General features: G+C 33.4%; 1 protein-coding gene across 6 annotated transcripts in view; it reads right to left on the reverse strand.

Annotated features, from left to right (window-relative positions):
• Positions 1–2924, reverse strand: part of LOC149534775 (ATP-dependent (S)-NAD(P)H-hydrate dehydratase-like) — a 256178-nt gene extending 253254 nt beyond the window's left edge. For 2 of the 6 annotated variants that reach the window (XM_089807172.1, XM_089807174.1), the window contains exon 1: positions 2518–2893. In XM_089807172.1, the coding sequence (XP_089663298.1) occupies positions 2518–2585 (68 nt within the window). In that variant the 5' untranslated portion in view covers positions 2586–2893. Of the gene's footprint in view, positions 1–2027; positions 2113–2224; positions 2299–2517 lie in introns of those variants that run through there. The other 4 variants (XM_089807175.1, XM_089807173.1, XM_089807176.1 and 1 more) reach the window with 4 other exon arrangements.
• Positions 2925–10835: the final 7911 nt, after the last annotated feature.

Here is a 10835-nt window from a genome sequence, read left to right on the forward strand (position 1 = left end):
TGTTAGGGAATAAATGAACGTGGTTAAGGGCTTTCCCCTTCTTTCTCCACCTTTCTCTCCACTCTTTTCCTATATGAAAGAGGGAGTTCATTGTAAATAATCATCTTTTGGCAATGTAAAAAAAAATTGTCAATTTGAACTTTTGAAGACTTGGGTTGGAGGAGGACATTCCTATGGTTAGTAGTGGTTGTAATTACTTAGAGCTGAAGACTTTGGGCTTCAGTTATAAGTGGTTTTATTTAATTTTAGAGTGTCGAATAAGAGACATTTTGTCTTACTAGGTATTCTGACCGAATCAAGCCAGGCACAAGAGACTTAGGGTTCCTGTATTTGTTTCGCCAAATACAGAAAGTTGACTGCTGCCCCTAGTGTTTTTCCTACGTCAATTCCAAAGTCACCAGTATTGTCATAGCAATAAGACACTTTTTGTTAAGTTGAAAAGTTGTAGTTGTATGTAAATTGCTCCTGAAAAAAGAGAAATTGATTAAACCATCATTTTTGTAAATTCAATTAAGTTCCTATTGAAGCCACCTACGGTAAAAGGGAACCTCCCCTGCTACAAAAATTTTAGCCAACATGTACAATGCCTATTACTGTAATTCCATGATATAGATGGTCATGATATTTTTGAAAATCCATGTGATGATGCTTGATATATGACGGTTGATTGCTGATGTCTGACATTTTTTATTTTTCAATATGATTTATTATTATATATATCATGATGTTTGAGTTTTACTAATTGACATTGAAAAAAATATTATTTTTATGACGGTTTTGCTTATTATTATTTAATATATGATACTGTGTGGTATTTTGAGTGTGGTTAATGTTGTGGGTATGTGTGCATCTATTACTGTAATTCTATGATATAGATGCTCATGATATTTTTGAAAATCCATGTGATGATGCTTGATATATGATGGTTGATTGCTGATGTCTGACATATTTTATTTTTCAATATGATTTTTTATTATATATATCACGATGTTTGAGTTTTACTAATTGGCATTGAAAAAAATATTATTTTTATGATGGTTTTCCTTATTATTATTATTTAATATATGATACTGTGTGGTATTTTGAGTGTGGTTTGTGCTCTCTGTGTGTGCGCGCGCGCACATGTGCGTGTGTGTGCATGTGTGATAAATGACATTTTTTATTTTCAATATGATTTATTATTAAATATATCATGACGTTTGAGTTTTACTAATTGACATTGAAAAAAATATTATTTTTATAATAGTTTTGCTTATTATTATTATTTAATATATGATACTGTGTGGTATTTTGAGTGTGGTTAATGTTGTGTGCGCGCGCGCGCGTGCACATGCGTGTGTGCGTGGGTGTGTGTGTGCGCGTGTGCGTGTGCGTGTGTGTGGGTGTGTGTGTGTGCGCGCGCGCCTATTACTGTAATTCCATGATATAAATGGTCATGATATTTTTGGAAATCCATGTGATGATGCTTGATATATGACAGTTCATTGCTGATGTCTGACATTTTTTATTTTTCAATATGATTTATTATTATATATATCACGACGTTTGAGTTTTACTAATTGACATTGAAAAAAATATTATTTTTATGACGGTTTTGCTTATTATTATTTAATATATGATACTGTGTGGTATTTTGAGTGTGGTTAATGCTCCGTGTGTGTGTGTGCGTGCGTGCGTTTGTGAGTGTGTGTTGCGTGCACGCGCGTGCGCACATGTGTGTGTGATTTTTTTTTATGATTTTATGTATGAACCCAAAATACACCCAACCCACAGAAAAACTGACTCAACAAACAAATGAAAGCCCCAAACCCAGACCAGTACCAGAACTTGTAAAATAGAACTTCTAAAATCGTGAAAAACTAAAAGTAAAACTAATAACAATGAAACAAAAATATCAATTACGATAGATACAAGAATCTATTAAACTTAAACTAAAGAAAGTTCAAAACAGTAAATCAATCATAATGACTATCAAAAGGCATAAGTCCGCTGCAGAATTTATAAAACTTCTCACAGACAAATCGTACCTCTGCCCTCTCAATTTATGGGATTGAAAGGGGGCGACGTACAAAGATGTAATGTGAATTGTGCATTATCTAAGAGATCTGCACGAAAGGAAAGTCCATGCCCTCTCTCAGCTGAACTGACTAAACAGAAGGCAAACTTAATTTACCCTGCGTTCTTAGTTAACTGAAATTCAACAAAGTAAACAAGATACGATTACCTTAACCTTAGATGGAGGTCAGGACTTGACTTTAGTCTAAATTAGAGGTTATCTGAAACGGGCGCATGGATTAACTGTTTTATCAACAGCTATTTAAAGCTGTATCAGAACTAGAATTGAACCTCATGCTGTATCCTAACTTGAAATAAATCTTGGTCTTCTAAATTGATGTTGTATGGTAAATGAAACATTTATTATTGAAGAAGACTTTCTGATGTACTCTATCCAGGAAGCAGAAATCCCAGAGAATATGCGATTAATTGCCAAAATAATTGTGTCAGCTGGCGTCTTACCTCGTATGAAAAAAGCCCAGTCGAGAGAAAGTTGTTTTAGCCGGTCCTTGTAGCATTGTCGAGTTCATAAGTTTGTAGTTTGTGTGTCACAATATATATACTAAATTAATCAGGCAGAATGTATTTAAGCGAAGTGTCAAATTTATTCCTGGGGAGGAGTCAATACGCGCATGGGTTCGATACACGTATTAGTATTAGAGTTGAAACGTGCCTGCCCCATCGCGATGCCCCAATATCTGTGCTTACCCTCAAACCCAAACACGACGTCCCAATCATTCTGCAGCCATTGTAAGTGTGAGTGATTGATATGAGGTTTCGGCCATTTTTTAAAGCTCAAATCAAGGTCCAACTTGTGGGCTGAAATTTGACGGAATCTGGCCCCTGTGGAATGTAGTTGAGCGTATATCAGATTTCAGAATTGTAAGCGGCGGTAGATTTGTAATTGTTTTAATATTATTATTACTAGCAATCGCACCTTAGTGTGCAATAGGTACGCCATATTTTGGTGTAAATTTTTTTGCTTAACTAATACAAACGAGACATTTTATTTGTTCTTCATATTTAATACAATATGTTTGGTAATCAACAAGCACTTTGATAATTAGACGGGAGAGTGAAAGTGGCAAATATTAATGTGGAGGACTCTCCATACCTTTCTCTATATCCTTACTATCTCTCTTACTCTTCCCTCTACACCTTGCCCTCTTTCTATCCTTCTCTCCCTATATCTTCCCTCCTCTCTCTCCATATCCATATTTCTCTATCAATCTCCCTCCATTCCACTCTCTCCAATTTTATCTCACTATCTCTCCTCTCTCCCTCTATATATCTCCCCCTTTCTATTTTCTAATATCCCTTTACTTATCCTTGTTATCTCTCTATCAATATATTTCACTATTTATATCTCTTCCTATCTATCTCTCCCTCTCCATGTATCCCTTTCTATCTCCCTATTTATCTTACTATCTTTACCTCTTGATGGATCTCTAACTCTTTATCCATTTTTCTTCTATCCTTTCACTCTATATCTATCTAGACATATATCCCTCTCTATATCCATCCATCTCTCCTCATTCTATGTGTGTGTGTGTGTGTGTGTGTGTGTCAGTGCCCATCTCCACACCTCTCTTTATCTCCTTGCTCTCTCCTTCTCTTCCCTCTACATCAACCCCCTCTTTATTTTCCCTACTCTCTCTCTCTCTCTCTCTCTCTCTCTCTCTCTCTCTCTCTCTCATGTCTCCTCTATAAATATTTTCTAAATAGTATTAATTTAATTTATATCAAGACATTAGATTCTACAATCTATATTAATTACAATAGGCTTTGGATTCGACTATTCAAATTTCATTTGCCTCAAATAATGTTTCAAATCATACTTAATGAACCACCATCGAGAATTTGTATCAAGTTGACTTGTACAAATCTGATAGTATTATTTTCATATTTATCTTTACTTCTTTCTTCCAATCTATCTCCCTCCCTTGTTTGTATCTCCTTACCTTTCCTCACCCTCTCTCCCTCTATACACATATTTTCTCTCCCTACTTTGTCTATATCTCCTTACCTCTCCTCACTCCCTCTTCCTACATATGTAGGCTTTCTTTCTCCCTCCTTTGTTTCTATATCCTTACCTCTTGATCTCACCCCCTTTCCTACATATGTATCCTTTCTATCTCCCTCCTTTATCTCTATCTCCTTGCCCCTCCTCACCCCCTCTCTTTACATATGTATCCTATCTCTATGTATATCTATCTATCCCACTCTTCGTCTCTCTGTTACTTGTTTCTAACACATTTTTTTATCTCTCATTCTCACCCTTTCTACCTCTATATTTATCTCTCCCTCTCCTTGTCCCTCTATATATATATGATTCTAAAATTTTTTATATATTAAATATATATAATTAAATCATTAAATGACATATTTTCTCCGATTTCGGTTCTATTATTAATTATGTTGATTTAAGAACATATTGTTTGTGAAGCTTCCCTCTTCAAAAACTTGCACTTAGTGGATTGTTTGTAAAATATGCTACTCGCTCTTAATAAAAAAGTAATGTTCGACTATATATGAATAATGGTAATGTAGAGTTTAGGTGGGTTTGTAAAGATGGTATGGGTGTGGGTTGTGTCTGGCCATTCTTTCGCTTCATTTGGATGAAGAATGATTCAATTTGAGTCATTTTTTGGCTGCATAAAATGAAAAGATCTTCTTCCCCATTCATTCTTGAAGATCAATTATCTGCCTATCTTAAGGCCATGCTTTCATTTGATTCAAGTTGAATCATGTTTTTGCTACATAAAATACAAATATTTGTCTTCATATAAAATGTAGACAACCGAAGGCGGCGGAGCAACGAAGGCATCTCTGGTGCATTACTGCCATCGCACATTGCCGAGAGCAAGGCTTCCACCATTCTTGCTGGAAAAAGCATCTCCTCTCAACGCCACTTCCATCGCTCTCTTCTCTAGCTACATAACAAACCACACGCTCTCTGACCACATTGTTGCAGACGTCTTTTGTACGTGCACAAAAGTTGATTCAGAGTAGAAATTAGTCTCCAACCTATATGATTTCAAGAGCTACAATGATACCAAAGTTGAAAGAGAAAAGATCGTCAGTTCAAATTCGCCTCCCTTCATTAGTTTGAATTCGCTGCCCTTCTGGAAGATCAAAGAGTTTGAGGAATACATCCCGTCTCGATATATTCGATGTCCCTCAAGTAGCACACACTTCACGGATGGGGAAGGAAGAGCAGCTGAGCCAAGACTTCTCTCTACGTGCACCCTAGTGGAGACCTGGAACACCTTTTGTAATGACTGTCCCTACAAAATAAATGCCACATCAGCAATCTTCATAATATGTGAAAAAATCAGCGAGATTCAAAGTCTTTTGAATATAGACCAGTCAACATTAGTCGATTAACTATCATTAACTTTAATTAAATTGATACATATACATATATGCTCAAATTTAAAAGAAACTGTAAATTTATTACCAGATTACTAATACCAGATACCAGGTGGTATAACCATGGCGACCAAGTTGTAAAGAGCTCCAGAAGTTGTCTAAGAACACAAGGCGAGAATATTGTAGGAGTGCTTTACCACCCTACCACAAAGCTGATAAGCTTCCCTGGAATCTTTCCTTACATGAAAGACACCCAGCCCGGCATCGAGATGGTCTAAACAAGTAAAACTTAGAGGAGATAATGGAATTGTATAGTAATAAAAGTCATATTGTAAAACTAGTATACTAAAAAGCCACTCACAAATCCACATAATTAGTTTAGTATCCATCTTATAATTAGAGGAATTTTATCCTTATTTCCAATTCACATCATAACCATCATATATGCATGCGAAACATGTAAAAGAATCATAAGCAATCTATAATGTGACATCGTCAACATGCCATGTAAAATCATCATAAAATCATCACACAACTTTAATAGTTTGTCATTTTTATCATCACACCTTGTAAAATCTAATTAACTCCATATATAGAGGCATTACACCAAGACTCTCCTTTAACACATAGCACATCAACACACTGAGTAAGGTGTTAAATAAGACAAAAAGATGAACTTGGATCTTGTTTGATGTTCTTGTGCACCCTTTGGTTTTGCTGGTTTCTATCTCTTTCTTATTTGATAACTAACTTTCGTCATTTTTCCTTTCAAAAATAGTATTAATGTAAATAATCCATAAAAAGATTTATTATCCATTTTATAGAAGCATTGGAATTATAACTTTGTAAAACAAAAAAGAAACATTGTGCTTATAGCTTACCCTTCTAACAACCATTCTTGAAGAGAATAATAGAACAACTGGCTAGGGTAGATGGTGAAAATATTTTTTTTAAAGTCATGCTTGACATGGAATTTGTCAATATTTTTTGAGTTATCAATTCAGCTTGGCTATGGAGAATGGAACCATTGAAATAAGTGTTGCTTCTACAAAAGAGAATGCTAATAAGTTGAAGTAGCTTTCTCTAGTAGTGTCTCATCTTCAAACTACTTTATAGAATGCCTGAGGCTCCTTACCATCCTGAATTAAGAACTCCTTGATAACCTGTCCATCTAATCCCAATGGCTCATTAAAGTGATTAAAATTATAGATCAAACATTTTGTGTTAGTCTAAACTGTTGAACAAGGCACTTCATATTCATTGACAGTAGTACAAAGAGTACTCAATGACCTACCGCTTTGAAAATGAAGAGAAATATACTAATTTAAATACAACTAGAATGAAATTACCAGTGGCCAATAAAGTCATCCTCTCAATATAACTTCAGCATAGCAATGTGCACATAACCATTAGACATGCAAAAGTAAAATGTAACTGAAGTTAAAACATCGATAATCATTCCAAAATGTCTTGCCCTAGCAATTGAAACTTGAGCTATCTTGTTACATAACTTCAAATTCTACATACAAAAAGACCAAGAAACCCTCAAGAACCTACCATATCCAGCCTCTTCTCTAATAGATAAATTTTGATTAAGAAATCCTTGAAGAGATTGTGGCAACTCAGGATTATTCAAAAGTTTGATGAGATGCCAAAACCTGTGGGGTACGAAATTCAAAAAATGGGCATAAGACTGGTCCAAACAAGGGGGAAACTGATATGACCAAGGGGTGTGCTAGCTGAGCTGTGACACAAAACCCACAACACAAGCTCTTAGAACCTAATCTATGACAATCTTAGCACTATCTCGTTGGAATCATGTAAATCACAGACAAAACCAGGACTACATGACTCAAACCCAACTTGGCAGTATCCTCTCCCTCCTAATTCATGCCATATCGAAGCTACAGTTTCAACTGAATTTACAAAAAGAAACAAAAATTTATAAAGAGAAGGTTTGTATAGAGAAAACAATAAGATATAGAACTATAGTTTGTTTCCCTTTTGGAAAGTACATTAACCCTAACCCATCACAACCTGATATTAGAATTGTATAATTGTAAAGACACTAATGCATTCTTGTACCAAAAAGCCTCAATAGATATACTAAACTAATCACCAAATTAACATGATAAACATTAAAACAAAGAGTAGAAACTTGGAAGCCCGCACCAGATGAGGAGGAGATGGGTTTTTCTTTATCAACCTGATCAATATTAATGCTATTCTTAGCAGCACTTGTAGATGAAGAGGAAGAAGATTTCCCATTGTTCAGGTATTTAGCGCCTTTTTCCTCCAACCATTGTCCAAGATCTATGTCCTTCCTAGCTCTTCAAGAAAGTCTACCGCTCCAACTAGACTGAAACAGGAAACTGGAAAAAAAAATGCTTCATAGCCCCCCTTCACATCTTGTTATGACTTCTTTTATTCCCCTCTTCCCTTGTAACTGACCCAATTTTCCTTCTCTGAATAATGTAACTAACTCTTCCCCATATGTAACTGAACTATTTCTAAAGATTAGTTGCAACTTAACAAGATGTATAACTAACCTAACTGATTTGGCGCATATCTCCAAAAAACTCCGTAATTATTTCCTAATAAATAAAATTCCATTAATGAATTTTTTGTTAATTTCAAACAAAGACCACGTGGCATGATGTTTTCCATTTTGTTCGTTTTGTCAACAAATGGTTTGTGACACCTTTGTTCCGTCTGAGGCAGGGGAACTGTTGATGCAGACGTTTATTACTGGCAACAGAACCCAAGAAAATGATAGGAGGAAAAAGGTAGATGAGAAAGTAGAGGCCAAAAGCGGACAATAAAGATTATTTCTATGGTCGTCCATTATGTATAGATTGATGTCAGTCGTTGATCGATTAAATGAGCTTCTCCATCTCATATAAGGGAACAGAGGTGGACCTTTTTTTTGTTGAACAGTGAAAAGGTAAGATCTACGTCACAAATCCTCTTAATGGCAGTCATTCGCTCTCCTTGATTGTCTACCGTTGGATGTCAAACTGAGCCTCTCAACTTCATAGAGGAAACGCCTACGGCGTAAAAAGTAATAAATTTATTTGTAGTATTATTGTATCATTTTATGAATTATTTATATATAAGTTTTTCACTTTAGTCATATATCAATATTATTTTTCTATGGCCTAATTGGATGAATCAATTGAAATGATTTGTGGTTTTGTGAGATATATATTTTAGTGCTTGCAGCTAGGCTAAGTACTAGGACACTTTTTGGATTACTCTTTTAACTAGTTATTAAATGTACTCTCCTCTACCAATTAAAATTCATTTTATTTAATACTTTTCTATAAGTATTATGTTTCTTTAAAACTACATGCCAATTTTTTACTCTAAAATATGTAGATATTATTTTTTGAGATTTTGATTGGATGAATAATTCATTTTAAATATGTTGAAATATATTAGAATTAAATTAGTTAATTGATATTACATATCAAGGAAGTAATATAATATGGATAAGTATATCATTCTGATAAAACAATTGATTTAAGATCAATGTCAATTAATACTCAATGATATGAACATTTATCTCTAAAATATGTAAAATCACAAAAATATATACAAAACAAATTAATCAATTAAATTATATTGTCAAGGACTCTATATTAAACTTTACACATTATAAAGGTATTATAATATCTATTCACTTTATAGTAACATGTATTCTTTATAAATTATAAATAAATATACATATAAAATTTAAATTATAGGTAGCTAGATAACTATAGGCAAGTACTTAGCCACTATGTGGCACTTGTTAACTCATATTTTATCCTTCTAGCAATATATCTCCAAATCTGCAATCATTAACTCAACAAACAATCTTCATTTTATCTTTTTTGGGGTATTGATAAAGTATTGTAGTTAAAAGTGAACATTAATACAAGAAATTATTTGAAGATTTTGTAATAGTTTTGTAATGCAAAATATAATTGGTGCACAATTAAAAAATTTAGTGCATTGCTCTTTTTAGTTTATAATTCAATTTATTTATTAAATTTGTTAAAAATGCAATTACAATTTTATAGTAAATCTCAAATTTTGTATTATAATTGTACAAAGTCAATTAAAATTCTCATTCTATAATTATATATTAAATAGTTTTATATTGTACAAATATAATATATTAATTAAAATTAAAATCTATATTTAATATTATTATTATAATTAATGACTAAATTAGGCAAGTACTAGCTATGCTACATGGCACTTGTTAAATTCTCTCTCTGATTTGTTTTGGAGTGATGTAGGTAAGGGAAAGTGTTAATGTTGTAGTATAGATTTTTATTCTTTTATAATCATGACTAGGAGGTGTGATTGTCACATTAACGTACCTATTAAGAAGTGTTCTTCAAATATTTTTTTAAAACACTAGTTCATGGAATTCTAATAATTGGATATGTGGGTTATTGGAAGAGCGTAATACTATTATTTGAAATTTAGTTTATATGCAACTATAAATAAAGATATTGTTAATCTTTATATCCAAAACCAATAATCTTAATGGGTAATGGTTATTTCAAGGAGGTGTGGAAAGTCAATTAGAAGAATATTAATCATTTTTTTGTATAAATTTGTCTGATACATGAGATCAATTGGTAAGGCATTAGGAAAATGATGTTTGTTCAACAAAGGTCTAAATGGAGAGGTGATTACTTGAAATTCACTCTGTAACACTTACAAGGATCCAATAATAACTCAAGAACAAAACCTTTGAATTAGAAAGTTTCATTGCTAATAGGCTCATTTCATGATTTAGAGAGAGAGAGAGAGAGGGGGGGTGGGGGGGTGGAAAGATAGATATAGATAGGAGAAGAGATGTGACTACATAGGTCCACAAGGAGGGGAGAGAGGGGAAGAGATAGATAGATAGAGGGAGACTTGTATAGAGATGGAGGAGGAAGCTATACACTTGCAATGTTATTTTATGTCATTGTGGCTTGTCCTCTCCCTCTTAACATTTCACATCCTAACTAGTTTGCATGTCTAAGTAAACTATCAAATATCTTGTACATGTGTAATTGTAAAACTATAAAATATGTTCAGGGAACACGCTACTTTTGCTCAAACACCATTGTCATCTTACTCGATATATTATGGTTAAATATCAAAATCCATAAATTTCTTAATAAAAATCATTATTACTATTTTGTTAGATAACTGAGGAGGGTGAATTGATTATAGCCAGTTATCCTATAGGCCTTAAAAGAATTATGTACCAAACTCAACTTCATAGACTTTCAATTCAATAGCTCAGTAACCACATCAAAATGTTGTAATCAAAACTTGTAAATCTCATTTTCTTAATATACCAAGTATCAGATTTATTACTTCTCTGATACTGAGTTGCAGCATAATATAGTTAACATGAA

The sequence above is a fragment of the Cupressus sempervirens genome, chromosome 10, assembly GCF_028749045.1.
Source record: "Cupressus sempervirens isolate cs-2001-9-10 chromosome 10, ASM2874904v1, whole genome shotgun sequence".
Classification (NCBI taxonomy): domain Eukaryota; kingdom Viridiplantae; phylum Streptophyta; class Pinopsida; order Cupressales; family Cupressaceae; genus Cupressus; species Cupressus sempervirens.